General features: G+C 42.1%; 1 protein-coding gene across 2 annotated transcripts in view; it reads right to left on the bottom strand.

Moving 5' to 3' along the window:
* ANOS1 (anosmin 1) overlaps nucleotides 1-17314 on the bottom strand; it is a 152372-nt gene extending 135058 nt beyond the window's left edge. For both annotated transcript variants that reach the window (XM_068395194.1, XM_068395193.1), the window contains exon 1: nucleotides 17120-17314. In XM_068395194.1, coding sequence (XP_068251295.1) covers nucleotides 17120-17314 — 195 coding nt within the window. The remainder of the gene's footprint in view (nucleotides 1-17119) is intronic.
* Nucleotides 17315-18212: the final 898 nt, after the last annotated feature.

Here is an 18212-nt window from a genome sequence, read left to right as displayed (position 1 = left end):
ACAGTGATCAAAATCCAAAGGTCATTACCAATGAAACATCAACAGATCAGTAGTTTTGAAAATACAGACTACGTATTACTTGGATTAAATTTGCATCTCAAGTATGGAACACCTTTTCTCTTTTTCCAGCAGTGTCTACTCAAATGGATAGAAAAACTACTATATAAATACAAGCTGTAAAAACAAACGAGCCACAGGAATCCTTGTGTCTCCACCGCACTTGTGAGTTATGACTGCCTTCTTGTGGTTTCACAGACTTCACTCTTACCACTTCTAAGACTGATCTCCACTGAGGTCTTATTCTACTTAGCAGAAGTTTCTATCAATCTGTAAAAGAATCCAGATGAAAGACACTTCACTTCGATAAGCATAAGGAGCAATGAAATACATTTACACTAACTTGAAGGTATTAAAATTAAATATGGAATCTCACAATAAGGCATATTTTTTTGTGTGCAAATCCTGCACTCATTTCTTGGGGTTAAGTAATCCAGTTGAAGTGAGCAGAAACTAATCTAATAACATTAATACAGGAAGCAAAAAATGGCTTGTCAACTTATTTGTCTGTAGGCTCTATTTCAAAATCCCCACCCTTCCAAAGTGCTAATGTGCCTTTTTTGTCATGTAATAAAGTAGATTTGCTACACAAATGAAATCATGAGACAATAAAAGTATATGCCAGCTCAAGGATGTGACAGAAATGTAGTCCACTGGAAAATTAACACCAAAAAGAAGAAAATACATTCTAAAATGTAATGTTTATTTATGCAAAACGCAATATAAATGTAGACATATGTGACCTGTTTTAGTGTACTTGAAAACACACAACTGATTTACCAAAAACCAGTAATATTCCAGGTTTCAGAAATGCGTGCATGCTGCTTTTAATGCTGATTTGACTTTATAACCGAAAATTATAGTCAATACTACTATTCTGTATAATTATAAGATTACTGGTTAGTTGGGTGATTCCAAACAGCATTTGATGTGGTACATTTACCACAGGCTTCATTCTCCTGCACCGTCTACCAGTTGATCATTCCAGAAGCAGCTACAAACACCCCAGGGTGTCTCCACACTAGGAAGTTGTGTGAACCGCAGGAACACATCTGTTGAGTAAAACAACTGGTGTTGATGGACTTGATGTCTGCACTACACATATGCCAACTTCCCCTTTCCCTTCAACTAGTTCTACTCTGGTCCCATGGACACAATGCCCCTTAGTCGCTAAAGCACATTAGGTCCCCCTGGATCATCTCTTCCAGTTATGTTCATCCAGAAGAAATCGACTGCATGAACTCTCAGACTGGTCCATTACGTGAAACAGAAGATGATCATGATGCTCAGGAGACTCACTCCAAAAGCAAACTCTGATTCACGTTAAAACACTAATGTAGTAGATGCACCTCAGACACTTCTAACATCTCCCACAAACACACAAGAGCGGTATTTCAGTGCTTCTTACTAGACTAGATTTTCCTCATAAGCCACACTGTTTCAGGGCCATTCAGGTCAGCGTTCCTTTCTGGACTTGCAAAACACTTAGGGTTCTGGTGTCTCATGTCCTTAAGAAACTAAACTTAAAAAAGAAAAGAAAAGAAAAAAGAATAACTACCACACATTTTCACATCATCTAAAATGTCCATTATAAATAGTCTATAAACTATAAGAACGCGGGATATTCCACACAGATTGCATTGACATGGAATCATTCCCGATTGCAAAACTGCTAAATGCATTGTACTACATACTGGCCATGTGATGTTTCACTGTATTTTCTCCTATTCTGTTCCGGTATGTATGGGAGGGGCATCATTATATACGACACTTGTATCTTTGGCAAGAGTATGTATACACATCTGCTCTTAAAACTTAACAGCTCTTCAGTATTCATATTATTGTGACTCAATATCCTGGACCATCAAATTTTGTGCTCACACTCTTCTACTTAACATACTAATTATTTCCAATATAATTGCATGAAATTCACATGATAAATTTCAGGAACGTATTTCCTTTCTCTTTGGCATGTGTTATTAGTTTACAAGATACTAAATATTTCAAGCAGTAGTACCAGCCATATCCACCACACACTGATGGATACATATATTTTCATTTCCCTTTAAAAGAAAAACAAACAAATAAATAAATTAATAAATTCCATGCAGTACCTTTCTTAACAGAAAATATTTGTGAGAAATATCTCCTATCTTATTCCAATTGTTTTGATATATATTACTACAAAATTTATCCTCTTTGATCTGTGAAAGGCAACAAGCTCAATAAACATCACTGTCAATATAAATACTTTGTTCCACTATCCCAAGTTCTTTTAATATTGTAAAAGCATATAAAAAAGTGTAATCTCAGCAGTAAAAACCAGCACAAATAATGATCCTACAGATGAAATACGCAGTCTAAAATTTGACTATAATTATACATTAGTAGTTCCACAGACCCATTCATATTTATGAATAAAGTTTTCTATACAAAAATCCTATTTTAGAAGACTTCTTGAAGTGCTCAGCAAAGCTCTCAAAAGTAACAAGTGTCAAAATTAACACAGACCTTGGAGCTCCAACAGTTGTTTAAAACAGTTTCTGTGGATTTTTTCCTTTTTCCATAGAAGACCTGGCTCAGTGAGTGAAGCGCACCTCACTAGACTTAGGATTTCCTAAAAACGTTTTCAAAAGGGTTCTGTGGTCATTCAGGAATTAAAGAACTGTCCAAATTAAAATGACCCTTGAACTCATAAACAGAACAGCCTATCTTCAATCTGAATAAAAAACAACACAATATTGTTAACATAGACTCAGAAAGCGCTAATTCAAAGAAACATAGGCCAGCCACACAAAAAAAAGCTTTCACCACAACAGTTAAAGCAGCATTTCAGGAAGAAGTCTTATTTCCCAGATATATTTTAATTGCTACAGTCTTTCCAAACATCTGCCTTCACTGTAAACATTACAGAAAGACGGGCAAGATGTAACGGGTACAGTTTAATTAGCTCACAACTTTATTATCTCTTCTCTAAAGCACAACCCAACAACAAATCACACTATGCAAGCTAACACTCCTCTCCATTGCTCCTATTGGTTTGGCCCACAGCCTGTTCCTTCCCAACCCAGCTCTCATTTCTGTAGAAAGCCAGCATACAGGACTGCCACATTAAGCCAACAAAAAAGATTAGCAGATGCCAGCTGCGTGCCGGTCAGACACCACAGATCACACCACATAATGAATGTCCTCCTCCTAATCGTATCATCTAACAAAGAGGAAGCCGTGACCCCCTTCCTCTGACCAGCTCAGTGCTGCTCTCTTTCCCCAGCTCCCAGACCTGTAAAACCTGTTCACATTCATCTGCAGACCACATTTTTACTCCTATCCTATTTTAAGGAACTGCAACAGCTCCCAGAACAGCAAAGGTTGCAATGACATTGTGTTGACAATGGATGAACAACAGGTATCAAGTGAAGCAGTATAGAGAAGGGTGGGTGAGTCTTTCCCTTCCCACTTGAAATTTAACATGCCTGCTAACCTGATCCTAGCTGGGATCCTTGGGCCCTGCAACATCGATAGTATATTCCTGAGAGAAAAGCCAGCCTTTTAATGCAAGTTACAATAGATACAATCCACTTCTTCCAGTTTTCTTAGGAGCCTTTTCCAGTTTGTTAAGAACTGTATGCCACAAGAAACATATATTACATGAGACAATTGCTGTAGTCCAGTCTTCTAGACCCCCCTGCAACCACCCTAAGACTGTGAAAGGACTGATGAGCGGGACAGGAAATCAACATTAAATTCTATTATTTGAGAAAGATATAATGTAGTAAAACTACTTATACAGTGTGAGCTACAGGGATATTAACTGGATCTTTCTACAGTAACAATCTTCAGTGGAAGATTTATGTTGCCTCATCATATTGTCATAAAACTTTCCACAAACATAAAAGCTTTTCATGTGCCAGCTTTCTAGAATACAGTCTGATAACTAGCTAATGAAGACATACCATAAAAAGAAAATAAATCTCTCCAAGGCAGGACTGAAGCATTTGTCATTAACACGTCTGGTTACCAAAGATATAGCTTTTATGCAGAGCAATCATTTCCCAACAGGTCCATCACGTTTCAGACATTTCTGGCATTGAGTGAAAGGGTTAAAAATTAAGACGGGTTAATTTGCATTGAAGTTATTGAAAGGCTGGTAATATGAGAGATGTCAAAGCTCAGCCTAAATCCCTACCCAAGCCACAGTATTTTAAAGCCTACAGTTAATGTAAACAATTGGATATGGAATTTTCACATAATTCCACGGCAAGGATCACGAGTTCTGAAGCTTAGAATTTTCTTTTGTATCTTTGATCTAAATTAACAGTCACAAAAGAAAAACATTATAATGTATATACTTAAGCTCATAAAATGTGGATAACTAAGGTTAATACCAGCTGTCAACATCTTGAAGTATCAGCAAGCTTTTTACATTAAAATCTTGTTTCTCTTAAATCATCTATTTTTGCAGAACAGACAAATATTTCAGTTGTTCCATCTTTGGAAAGTCTCAGATACTGGTGGCATGCTCCAGGAATTCTATCCCAATTATAATGTTTCCTTCCATCTTACCAACCTTCTCACCTGTGTAAAGCAATTAAGAAAGACAGTGAAGTGAAGTGGGTTGTGGTACTACAAATATGTTTATAATATTCAAGTTTCTTTTTAATTGGACTGAGGAGCTCTGCTTGATTTGCTTTCTCAGTGGGAAGGTCATGGACGAGAACAACTTGACTGAGGCTTGATCTATACCAGATGGATCTACTAGGTATGAGTAAGCATCTTAGGGGCATGAAAATTTGACATCTGCTCCTATTATTAAGAGGATAAGCCATGCCTGCTGATGAAACTTACAGGGATGCTTCAGAATCCTTGAGGGTACCTGGATATGTAGAGTAACAATCCATAACTGGGCAAAATCTCACTTTAAAAAAAAAAAAATATTTATTTACTGTCTTTAGTGGTACTCAGCTCTGGATACATCAAAAATTGCTTCTACTTTCCCTTACCATCTGAAGGAATCTCTTCTAAAAACATCTTAATTTGAAGTCAAGGTGCTTTGCATCGGACAAATAACTGGCAATTCAGTTTTACTTTGTCCTAATGGCATATTATCATTTACTACCACTCTGAATTGTAAAGGATGATGTAAAGATGAATTTGTTAAATACAATCTGACTGCAAGTTAATTGTCTTTAAACAGCATACTGTTAATTTTCTTGGTTTTATCTATAAATTCTGAACAGACATTTCCAGTACATTTGCACTGGCCTAAGCTTATTTCCACTGAAACCACTGCATACTTTACTATCAGCTGTAGGGATACAAGACTCAAGCCAGCAATGAAAGCTCCAGAAAAATCCTGTATTAAACTATTAATCATATAAATGGAAGAACCGATAAGTATCAGTCAGGATGCCGAAAGATCTCCAGCTAAGGAAAACAACATGAGCTTATACTACATTAATGTGTAAAGCTTTTTAGTCTTTAAAACTACCTGTGAGTCATGCTTTCTATCCCAAAACAAAGGCAGCCAGTATATTCTTTAGGAAACTCTAAATGTTTATTCCTTTCTACAATTTGGAAAATGGCTGAGGTAAGATTTAACTTTCAAGGTTCCACATTGCTGCTCTTTTTTTGTACTTAAGAAAAGGAAGGTTTTGAACACCGGAAGGAGGCTTGAAATAATTACTATTTGCTGTTGTACATTTAATTGCCACTGAAATTACAGCCTTGGTGCTGTCCAGTGCTCAAATGTGTATGCATGGAGTTCTACGATTAAACAAAATCTTTCACAAAATGAGCCAGTATGCTGCATGTGCAGCGTCGAATGCATTCCTACTCCACTTGGTCAATGAGGATGCATTGGATGGAAAATGCATTAAATTTACCAAAAGCCTACTGTTTTTCACACTGTTTATTCAACTTCTTAACTCCAAGAAAAATCCAACAATAAGCTGCTAGCTGCAAAAATCTACATCATCTTTATTTATTCTGACAAACATGTCCCATAGCTGCTAGTAAGTACTATATGAAGAGTGACACATACCTCGTTAATTGGATGATTTTTGCCTTGTTGTGTCAGTTGTCTAACCCCAAACGTTCCTTCCACCTACTGCAGATACAGACTGACCAACACTTGGCTAATTCATCTCTCAGTTCATAGTTGCATAGAAAGATATCTCAAAACAGAAGAAAGTCTCAAGCTCTCCTAGTTCCAGCTCCCTTTCTAAAATTGCCAGATACGAATCAAATGTCAATCATATTATACACTCTTTGTGACTAAGAAAAATGGGGGCAGGTAATGATGTGATTCATTACTGTCCAGCTGCAGTTACACAGTAATACGATATCATTGTTTTCAAAGGAGCTATAAGCACCATCTATTTGGAAAAAAAAAAAAAAACACCACTTTGTTGAATTAGTTTCTATGTAGGAACACAAATTAAAAAAAAAAATTACAAACAGTCACTGTATTAGGACACATTATTATTATTGTTATCTCTCCTTCCTCAGCTTTCAACTATTTGCTGCCTCACGTACCTGTTCATCCATGTACTAAATTCCAACAAAACCTAAAGTCATACAGCAAGTGGGGTTAAAAAACTAAATTATGGTGTCTAGGTTCATAAATGCCCTAAGGCCTGACTGGAATGTTCCAGTAGTACAAAGAAATTATTAACAGTTTAACAACATCATCAGTTAACCACAAGTTATGTATAGCCCCAGATCTATGGTCTAAATCACGAGATGAGAAATCTTGTTCATGTATGTGAAGTGTTATTACTTGTTTTCTTTTTTTTTTTCATTTAAGTTAATGTGAAGATAAATCCCCCAAAGAGTAACCCATAAAAAAAGAAAAACAGAACTATGCTTATAAATTCTTGTAAGAATGGGAAGGGAGGTTGAACTATGCTTGTACTGGGTTAAATGAACCCATTATTCTCACCCAACCTTCACTATCAACCTCAGTCTCTGATTCTGGACAGAAGACATATGTCCTGAAGCAATCTTGTTATTTCCCTCATGTTACCTTATTACAGGATCCATGGCAGCTGGATCGCAACCCCAGAGGTAGAAAAAAGCATGAAGTCTTCACTACCTTGGCTAGGTTTGCAGTTTGTGACCACTTGAGAAATTACAGTGGCAACAGTTTGTCAAACTTCTGACTTGAAAGACATCCTTGTAGTAGACTGTGCCCAACATACTGCCTGGGGAGGACACTTCCCTTTCTCTGCAGTATGGGACTAAAACATGTACAGCTTTTCTCTCATCACATGACCAAACTTTACTGTATATGTGCAATACAGTAAATCCAGCACTTCTGAAAATGCAGAGTACATGGATAGGATCCAAAACTTTTCCTGAAGAACTGGGATTACTATTTAATTCAGAATACGTGTTAGAAAATCACAGTATTGACTCAAGAGAACAGGCTGCCACCACCAGAACATATTTCTGGCTGAAAACTCTCTAGAGAGTAAGTTCATAATGTTTGGAGAGCAGGAATTGTTCAGAAAGCCAAAGTAGCCTGTTCCTTTGTCCCTCTTTTCTAACAATCCATCAATGTGGTTAAAGTCTTTAAGAAAGACAGAAATGAGAAGCAAGCTGCCACCACCAGGACACACACAGCCCATAAACTGCCTCCAGACTCCCAAGTTACTTTTAGGAAAGAAATGAATGAAAACAAGCTGAAAAGAAGCCAGTCATAGGTCAGCAGCATTACCTGGACAGGCTGCGCACTTGAGTGCCCCTGGTCCAGAACAAACTTAATGTTTATTTGTCTGCATTGGTATGTACAACAGGACCATGAATTAACTAGAACTTTGTGGTGAATTTTCTTGGAGGTTTTACCTGTAACTGGACTTTCCAACAAAGACAAAAGGATTTTCAAACCAATTTTTAATAAACTACAAACAAGAATAATGAACCTTTTTAAACCAGGTAAAACTCCCTGCAGCTGAGAAAGAACAGAAATAAAAAATATTTACAAACAACTCTTCCTACGCCCATTGCATCTCTTCTGTTTCCAGCCTTAGTTTCAATTAACTGTGTCACAGTAAAATCTACAGACCCTTCTATTCCTAGACAATTTCTCTTCCCAACGTTGTGTGCCTGCTGGAGGTCACCTGTCTCCAGCTTTCCCCCTTCTGAGACTCTCTATCTCTTCTTTTGCTTCTCCTGCAAGTTCTGGAGCCATGCCTTCCTCAGGAGTCTCAGCTGCTCACCAGGGGAGTCACTCGCTTTGCAAGCTTGAGTCAAGTCACTTCTGTTTTAAAGGAACATGATGTAACATACAAACCAAGAAAAAACAAAGCAAAACATGCAGTGTCTGTAACGGTATAATAAGCCACGAGGCACTTTTTTGGTGAAAGATACATGTATTTTCCTGCATTATGTTTTCCATGCATGAATACTTTTACAGAATTTTGGTGTCATACCTCTTTGATTCATATTTTCACCAATGTCTCTCTAGACTGTCAATGAAGCCAACAGAAATTGGATAGAAACTTTAGGCTGAGGCTGTTCCCCAAATCTGGAAGTATCTGATATCCTTTTCAGTGGATGAAAATAAATGTGTGATTCTTTTTAATCACAGATAAAAGGAAAAGTACTCTACCTTCAAGTTTAACGGGTTCACTTACCTTTCAACACCCCCAGTTCTCCATCTTCATGTCCTGTGATCTCTTGGACATTAAAAGACTAAAAAAGGGATACAACTAGAGTTGGGATACCAAGTTCACAGCACTCTTCTTCTTTGTTGAAAAAGGCTGCATGGACCCAGTGTTCCTACATGGACCTGATCCAGCTGAAATCAACAGAAGGCTTTTCATGGACTTCAAAGGTTTTTGAAATATAAGGCCTTATAAGGCCCAGCTGTGGGAAAGGTCAAAATATGAAGATTCTTGGTGTAAACTCCTAGGCAAGTGCTTTTTTGGTGCAACATTTACATTTGCTAGGCACTGACTACTTAATATCATTATGAAAGTCTGTCTTCTATTATATCATATTCCTGATAGTCATTAATAGTATTTTCAATCTTTAAAAATATGGATGCTAAATAAGAGTACTTTCTGTTTCCAGAAGTTGGATATGTACTCAAATCCAGATAATCACAGAAAGCAAAAATTCACAAAGAATAGCCAATGGAGTTGTAGACCAGCTTGTGAATAATAATCTCCACTTGTAGACACACATAAATTCAGCACTCACTCTTAAGAAACTTGCCCTTTGCAAAATGACAAATGTTCAGCATCTGGGAAATCAGTCTGGTTTTGAAGCTGTCTCAGAAATGTATTGGGGGTTTTTTTCCTTATAGAACACTTACTAAACTAAGCACATTTAAATACAGTTCAGAGCACTAGTTAATCACAGAGACAGCTCATATGCAGACAATGAATAATATTTTAATAATAATTTTAATATGAACACTACCTAGCTTATACCCTTTCACTCTGTAGTAAGTGGATAAATGTTTGACCGGAAAAAGTATTTACATTTTAGAACTCTCAGTGTTTTTCTTTCTAAAGTTTTCTAATGCTTTTCAAAAGAAACATCTTCTCCCCCTCCCCGACACACCCCTGTGACATTAAAAGTACACTTTGCCAATGTTTTCTATACATAAAACATCTGCCTCAGAACATATCAGCAACATTCCTGTTGATTTTATTGCATTTGGTATCAGGCACATTTACCAAATTAAAAGCTATTTTAATTTCATGAACAAGAGCAAGATAGCATAAAGAATTTTTTTCTAATATGCAAGCATCCACAAGTAAAATGCAAGAAAGTATCTTGGCAACTCTTATTATTCAATACAATTGATCACCATCCACTTACACTTTCATACAGTTCATTTAATTTGTATTTAAAACTTACACTCAAGGCACAGCCAAACAAACACAGCTTGGGAAAGCAACAATCAGGGTTAAGGTCCCAAATGTGAGAAACCAAAACTGCTAGAAAACAATGACCAGGCTCTGTAACCCTTGCATTCACATCAACTATGCAGGCCTTCATTGATACCAAAGAGATTTGAGTTTGGTCACAAGAAAGCGAACGTAACTCCCACTGAAATCAGGGAAGTTCATACCAGACCAGCATACAACTGCAAAGACTAACTGTGGCTCAGTTCCACAACATGGTGAATAATGCAGGTGTTTTCACTAGATGCAACCATCATTATTCAAAACAAACCTTTCATCTTCAAAGTTTTTACATAAGATCATGCTAAAAGATCTCTGTATCTCTTGTTCACAACAGCAGATCTCAATAAGAGCATATCAAATGCCAGAATAATTATCCAGATCATATGCCATATGAACAATAAAAATAGAATGATTGGGAATTTTAACAAGTTTTGAGAAAATCATAACATAATGACAAATGTTTAAATTTGTGGAAAGAAATTAACAGCAGTGTGCTTTATGAGACATATGAAAGTTAGAATTATTTAACACAAGAACTATTTCTGGAAAGGAGATGAGTACTCAAATGGCAACACAAGCAGACAGCATGCATTTCCTAAGTACTAACATGTAGAAAAGATTGTGAACATGTCCCAAAAGATCTAAGCAAACTCAGTGCCTGGGCAGCCTATCTATTGGAACTGAAACATTCCGGGAATAACACACTACATATCTACTACATCTCGTTACAAAAGTACTACATACCTTTTCAAAAGATTTCATGAAAAGTAATTTATGGTTTCAGAATTATTCAAGACAGTTACAATAAATGGTTTCTTCATGATCTCCATCTTCTCTACAGCAGAGCACAAAGAGGCACACGCACCCTACCTAGACTTTCAGCCTGGCCTACAGCTTTCCCATCTGGAATCGATTGCAGATTTTTGCAGGTGCAGTCACTTTAGAGTTACAAGCAATGTGAAGGTAGATGTGCTGGCATTTAAACAACTAGCTGCCTGACTCGTAAGTAAAATCTGGTATTGGATATCTAGAGGTAATCACTTGCACACTATTTGCTTGCAGATATAAAATCTGAGAACCTTTTATTATTTATTGAAAAGAATTGTCTGCTTTTCCTCAAAAACTTCAGTTGTCCTGACAGGCAACAGTCCATCTGTAACAATGAAAACAACCTCCTACCACCGTATAGTTATCAGTCATTCAATATAACAAACTTTCAAGGCCTTATTGTTCCCTCTTTACAGCTATTAAACATTATGCAACATATAGATCTATTAGCTTAAAAAAATATTTTTCCATGCTTTCAAAAACCATTTTGAGTCAGCCTTAGCTGATCTAGCTTAGTACTAATTCTTAGTATATTACTCTTAGATTTATACTAAATCACACTTACAAGGGGAAATATCTCAATAATTTCCCTCGTGTCCCATGAAATTGGCTTACCAGGTATGTCTACACTGTACCAAAAGCTTCAACTGTAACTCATCCACTATTCAAATAAGTTAACTTGGGTATGAATAGAGAACCTCTGTGTGACCAAGCTCATCCACACTGTTGCTGATATGCTTTTAAACAGTACCCATCTTAATGCGTTTAAAGCAATATCTCATGAGCCTATTCAAGCAGCAATCACAATTCTGGATCACACTGTGTATACATCCCAGTGTACCTGAATTTCCCTCTTAAGAATAAAGAAATGGATTTGCTAAGATTCAATTTACTATTGAAGACTACCCAAACATTAAAAAAAAAAAAAAAAAAAGAAAACCACAGTGATAGGTACAAATATCTAAAAACATGGAAAAAAAATCTGACTGAATTTAGCATTAGCATTTTGTTTTTAATGCACTGACAACTATAAATGGTCCTATATAAACTAATGTAAGAAAAACATAAATAGTGAAAATTCATTTAGAAGTGAGTACCAATATTTAGCACACATTACGTCTTTGAAATGTAACTACTCCTATTCTAGTCACTTCTCTGCATCTGGAGAGCTGGGTCCAGTGATAGGCTCCTCAGTACCTGAGAGACATGGACTTGGAGGAGCAAGTCCAGCACAGGGCTGCTAAGATTAAGGGATTGTAGCATCTCTCGTGTGAGAAGAGGCTGAGAGAACTGGAATTGTTTAGCCTGGAACAGAAAAGGCTCAGGGGGTTCTCATCATTGTTTATAAATATCTGATGGGAAGGAGTAAAGAAGGTGGAGCCAGGCTCTTCTTAGTGGTGCCCAGTAACAGGACAAGAGGCAAGGAGGGAAAATTGAAACACAGGAAATTCCATCTGAACGTAAGAAAACACTTGTTTTTTTTACTGTGAGGGTGGTTGAACACTCGAACAGGTTGCCAAGAGCTGCCATCCAGCCTCAACTACTCTGTGAGCATGTGGCTGTGGCTCCTCTCTGTTCCTGTGACTCCATACAGCAAACACAGATGGTCAGTCTGACTAGTAACTACCCCCAAATTCTTGCTGCCACCATTTGTCCATCCTGTGGCATGTTCTACCATCCTCTTAACTTCTGACCCAGTAAACAAGATTGACACCTCCTCTACTTTAGCTAACTTGTCAAGTTTCACATATTAAGCAGGAAGACACTTGAGAGGTCTGTAACAGATGGCAGCTAAGAAAAAAGATCCATGAGTTCACAGGTCCAAGCAAACACTGCTCTGCATAACATTTTTATGCTGTACCTTTAGCCTAGGTGCTTACACTGATGTTCAAGCTCTTACTCACAAAGAAAACTTTTAATCATGTTGTTTTCTGAACACGGCTCATATGGCTGGCAGTAGAGGTTAAAACCCAAACTGTGTTTTCACTCAACTTGAAAACAGAATGCTAAAGGTCACTGCCATGCCTGCTCCCCCAAAATGGAATGAGTTCACCCACAACTAATTTCACAGATGGTAAAGGCTACACCCATAGACAGCAATGCAAGGAATTTAGTTTCACTCCACTAAAACATGTCGGTTACACAGAAAAGCCCTAGCTAAACTAATCTGAGTATTCAAGACGCTTTTCCAGACAGCTATATGAGGTCCCTATTTCTATCCATACCCTTTTCAGGAATACAAAAATTTGTGCAGGAACTGTGACCTCAACTTCCCGAGGGTTTTACCTACTGTACCAGGTTAATATAAAACTACATTCACAAATAAACTTTGGATACATCAGATTTGAAGTCCTAACTTTCTTCTGTACATCAGCTAAAATGCTGAGACCGGAACTGCCTTGATAAGATGTTGATGGAGAGACGGTATCCAATGACATCACCCTTCTTTACAACCTCAGTCCCTAAAACTGCCTGCCTTCTTCCACACAGGATTCACAGTCTTGATGTTTCTTGTGCAGCCAGGCACCTTAGACCTTCCTTTCATTCCAAACTAGAGGAAGAATCGCTCTTCCCATCTTCAAGGGCAGCTTACTAACACAGAGACATGCTCCTTTAGACAACAGCCAAATGGGTACAACACTGATGATGACACAGGACTGTCAGGTTCAAATCTACGTCTTCTCCACTGTAGGCACACCACTTGACTGTCATGCTCTTGGTTGCTGGAAGAACACTCTCAGCATCCTCCCCTGTTCAGGTGATTTACAGAGAATTTTGCCAGAAACAAAGCACAGCAGCAGGAACTCTACTTGTCAACGCAGTCACCTAGGAGCATGGGTGGGTTCCAGTGAATGCTCCAGTTACTTCCTCACACATGTTACGCAACAGTCAGTGTAAAACCCTGGTCCCAACACCCAAAAGAGCTAAAAATGAGTACCCTACACACTAGGCTAGAGAGCTGTGTTCTCTTTGTCCTACTCTTTCCGGTCACAGGTCAACGAATGCTTCATTCAGTGCTGTCCAGTGGCCTAAGTTACATAGTTGGGATAAAAATGCTTTCTCTCACCCGCAAAAGTCCAAAGCAAGCTAAAGCTCAATGCTGCGCACACTCCAGGAAGACAAGAAATATGTTGGAGTTCCTTCGTTCATAGATTAAACATCATTCTCTACTGTGGATGAGTATGTAATTAATATGCTGTTATATAAAAGAAGAAACCACTATGACCCGTTCTGCTTACGTATTTTGTTTGCTTTTTTATGAAAGGACTTTGTGCCAGCATGTTCTGTGTGAAACTTCCTGGCCTCTAGAGAGGCCACAGATAGATACAAAACGTACATATTTAGTTGGGCTATAAGACGCATGTGGTGCACTATCTCTCATATTGATCCCAAACGTCCTTTGGTGTAACCTCTACCTAGAATTCCCCAACCCTCCCAAAACTGGAAAACTCCCCTGGCCGTGGGAATTTTATAGCAAAAAGCAGGCATCTGTGCCTGTTCAACAGGCAATCTTAAGATCACAGACTTTTGATTTAGGTGACTAATTCTGCTTCTAGCCCACATCAATAGCCTACACGGAAAAAAAAAGTAAATTATTTGACCTGCGCATCAGTTAAAATAATTTCCTACTGAGAATGAACCTTTAAAATAGGCTTAGAATTGCTTCCCAAATGTAAATTAACAAATAGATTTAAAAAAAAAAAATAAAGAACACCTCTCTCGACCCTTTCACAAATAGGGATGGTAAAAAAAAATGGGTGAAAGTTGTAGGGGCAAATGAATGCATATCTCTTATGAGCATTTTGGAAATTTGAAAAATATTGGCATTCAAACAAGGGAGCCAGCAAGCATAGAATTAATCCTGATTTCCTGTTCATACTACCTCATTCCCTGTAAAAGGCTGTTAGTGACGTGGTTTTGGTACCACGAACTACGCGAAATGAACTCTCTCTTAAGCATCGGGGAGTCCATGAAGCATCCAGCTGCTATCTCCCTGTATCTAAAGCAGAGCGGGGAAACGAGTGGGTCACTCTTCTTTCAATTCTTGTCCTAACTGGGAGACGCAAAAGTTCCTTCCTCCTTCAGTTGGGACAATCTAGTGTTTAGTTTTGCTTCAAAGGTTGAATCAGATTACAAGATAAGTGGGCATCTCTGAAATGAAAAGAACTCCAGAAATTGCTACCAGTTGAGATGAAAGGGGCGGGGGGGGGGGGGGGGGGGAGGTATTTAGAAGAGGGGGGGATGAAAGGAGCATCGTGTCCTTTAGCCCTCATGGAACAATACGGCCCAGACCCGCATGTCCTATAGTCCGCTGTGTATTACCAGTCTCCTATGAGAACATCGGATGCTTGCTGTACTCTCAGACGCTCCTCCTTTCCCTCATTAAAAGACAATGGAAAGCTTAACTTTTATAAACGAGAGCACTTCATCTTCCAAACATTACAGTCGTTTCATGTCTAGCAGGAGTTTAATCCCTAGTAATTTAGATAAATTACCGTGTGCTTTAGCGGGTTGGCGTTAAAACTCCGAGATTCTCAACTGATTGCAAAAAAACAGACAGTTATCAAGTCCTAACTGAGTAATTTGCAGCTTATTTAACCCTAGCTAATTAAAATGTAATCACTATTGTTTGGCAGTGTGCATTCTGTCAGCAGTTTTACGTCGGAAATGAAATCTTGCCAAGAAAACACAAAAAAAAAAGCGCCTTTCACCAGGAACTGGCTTGATGTAAACTGCCTCTTTAGCCACTGAAACTGTAAAACAAATAAATTACAGCCGCCTGACAACGCAATAAAAAACACCGATCCCCCTCCACGACAATGAACTATTTTAATGGGCGCCCTCCTTCCACGCCATCCCGTGAAGAGGGGACCACGGTGACAGCGAGGGCTTCGCCGCGCCCCGTCCCCGTCGGAGCTACGGGAGGAGCCGCGCCCGGGCGGCCCCGCGGGCAGCGCCGGGGCGGGCAGGGCAGCGCCTTCCCCACCCGCCTCGGGGTGTCTCCCCGGTCTCTTTAGCCCAAATCTGGTTACAGGCACCGCACACCTCCTGGTGCCGTTGAAACGAACACATCAAGCTTTCCTGTCACCCTTTTTTTAAAAAATCGGGTTATCCTTAAACCTCGCTCGTACCAGCCTTTTGTGCCAACACCTGAGCCCTGAACGCTGCTTTACCCAAAACGTCTGTCCGAGCGGTTCCAGTTTCTAACTGACGGGAAAGCTTGGTGCCCTGCGCGCCGCAGGGACGTGCCACCCCGACAGGTGGAGGCGGCCCCCTTCCCACCGGGGCGGCCAGCCCTTTCCAAAAGGGCCTTGGGGGCTAGGAAGGGACAAGGGCCGGCAGTTCAGGAGGGTTTCCATCATTTGGACTGAGTCGACTCGGTTTAATACTTCCACGATGTAGGACAGGTGGGGAAGGGAGAAAGGAAAGGTGCGTGTATAACTGGAAGATGGGAAAGGACGGGCAGACACCCGCTGCTGCTACACCACCTCCCGCATTGCTTCCAGCGGAGCCGCCTTCGGGGCTCGCTCTCCCTCATTTCATTTTACACCCCGCAGGTCTCCCGTCACTTCATCCCCATTTTCGCCCCACTTCACCTCCACCACTCCCGTTAGCCAGAGGTATGCCTCTCTGTTCCAGAAAAAAAAGCCGCGTTGCCCCCACCCTCACCTTCCAGGAGGTCGGAACCAAATATTACACGTTCCCGATCATCGCTCTTATAAAAACAAGCTCAAACTTTCCCACCAGGCTGGAGACGCGAACCACCCGCCGACCGGCGGAGCCCCGTGGGACAACCCCAGCACCGCCCGCCGCTCGGAAGCACAAGCGCACCCCCGGCCCAGGAGCACGCTGCTGCGGCCGCCCCGCCCGCCCCGGACATCACCGGAGGCAGCGCCGAGCACCTGCGAGGAGCCGGGGCAGAGCGGTGCCCCCGCCCGGCCCCGCCACGGGCTCAGCCCCGCCGCCCAGCGAGCAGCTGACAAGCGTGTGGCGGGGCGCGGCGTGCCAGGAGCCCCACGATCCGCCGCCTCCTCTCGACCACCAGCCACGCGGGGAGCCCGGCCGGCACCCACACGCACCGGCGGGTCTCGGAGCTGCCGCGGGGCCGTGCCCACCTGCCCGCCGCCTCCAGGTGCTGGCGGCGGAACCCGCAACGCGCCCGCCATCGTTTGGGGGAAACGGCCCCCCAAGTTCGCCGAGAGGCGCTCCGGCCCCAGCCGTCCTTTCCACCCCCACCCCGCGCCGGTGCCGAGGGACGCCCACCCTCCGGCGGGCCGGCGGCGGGGCGCCCCTGTGCGGCGCCATGCCCCTACCTGGAAATGCTTGAAGAAGGCGGAGATGCGGGTGATCTGGAGGCTCAGGCACCTGGAGGTGCATCTGGCGGTGGAGAAAGCCTCGTCCTGCCTGCGGGCGGCGGCGGCGCCAGCCCCCGGCCCGGCGGAGCTGCAGCAGGCGGCCGTTACCCAGAGGAGCAGGACGAGGGACGCGCCGGGCACCCTCCGCACCATCGCTCTGCGGGTGAGAAGGGCAGAGGGACGGCCGGGCGCTGCTGGGGGCGGCAGGCGCCGGGGTGAGCTGCGGCTCAGCGAGCTGGTGCCGGGCTGCGCTGGGGGCAGACACCTCCGCACCGCAGAAACTACACAAGAAAGTTCAATCATTCAACTCTCCTCACCCTCTCCCTCCCGGCCGCCCGCCCCGGCCCACAGCCCTCCCCCGCCCGGCGGCGGGCGGGCCGAGCCTGACAGCGGCCGCGCCATTGGCTGCGCCGAGCGCAGTGGCGGGGCGGGCGGGCCGTGTGGCTGCGGGCAGGTCGGCCCGGCGGGGCCGCCGCTGGGTACCCGGGCCGCGGCCGCAGGCTGCCACCTGTGGGGCAGCGGGGCGGGCAGCGGCCCGCGGAGCCGCTCGCCGTGTCCTCACACACACACATACACACACAGGCGGGCACGGGTGGGTGTCCCGCCCCGCTGGCGAAGAGCTTGGGCGCCGACCTGCCCGGCCGGCGTTAACCGGCCGTCATCGCGGGGCCCGCAGCCAGCGGTGTCGGTCCCGGGCCCTCTGTCCGCACGGGTCCCGCCGCGGCGGCCTGGCTCAGCCCTCTCACCCCGCACTGCCGGCCGGGAGCGGCGCGGCCCGCCCGTGGCTCTGTGTGGCAACAGCCCCGCTAAGCCGCCGGTCCTTAAAGCCTTGTCTGTGTTAATCTCTTTTATTTCTTCTTTTTTTTTTTTATAAAAAAAAAAAAAAGGACGAGGAGGCAAGAAGGCAGGGAAATTACTTTTTGAAACGCGGTGTTTTTTACAGAGAAACACATTGGTATGCATTTGTCCCAAGGTGAAACACATAAAGGCTCCTCTAAAGAGTTACTTAAGAATGAAAACCTACAAGTCATTAGTCCAAATACCTCTGGGT

The sequence above is a fragment of the Nyctibius grandis genome, chromosome 2, assembly GCF_013368605.1.
Source record: "Nyctibius grandis isolate bNycGra1 chromosome 2, bNycGra1.pri, whole genome shotgun sequence".
NCBI lineage: Eukaryota > Metazoa > Chordata > Aves > Nyctibiiformes > Nyctibiidae > Nyctibius > Nyctibius grandis.
Note: the sequence above shows the minus strand (reverse complement) of the source record. Positions and strands in the feature narration are given on the sequence as shown.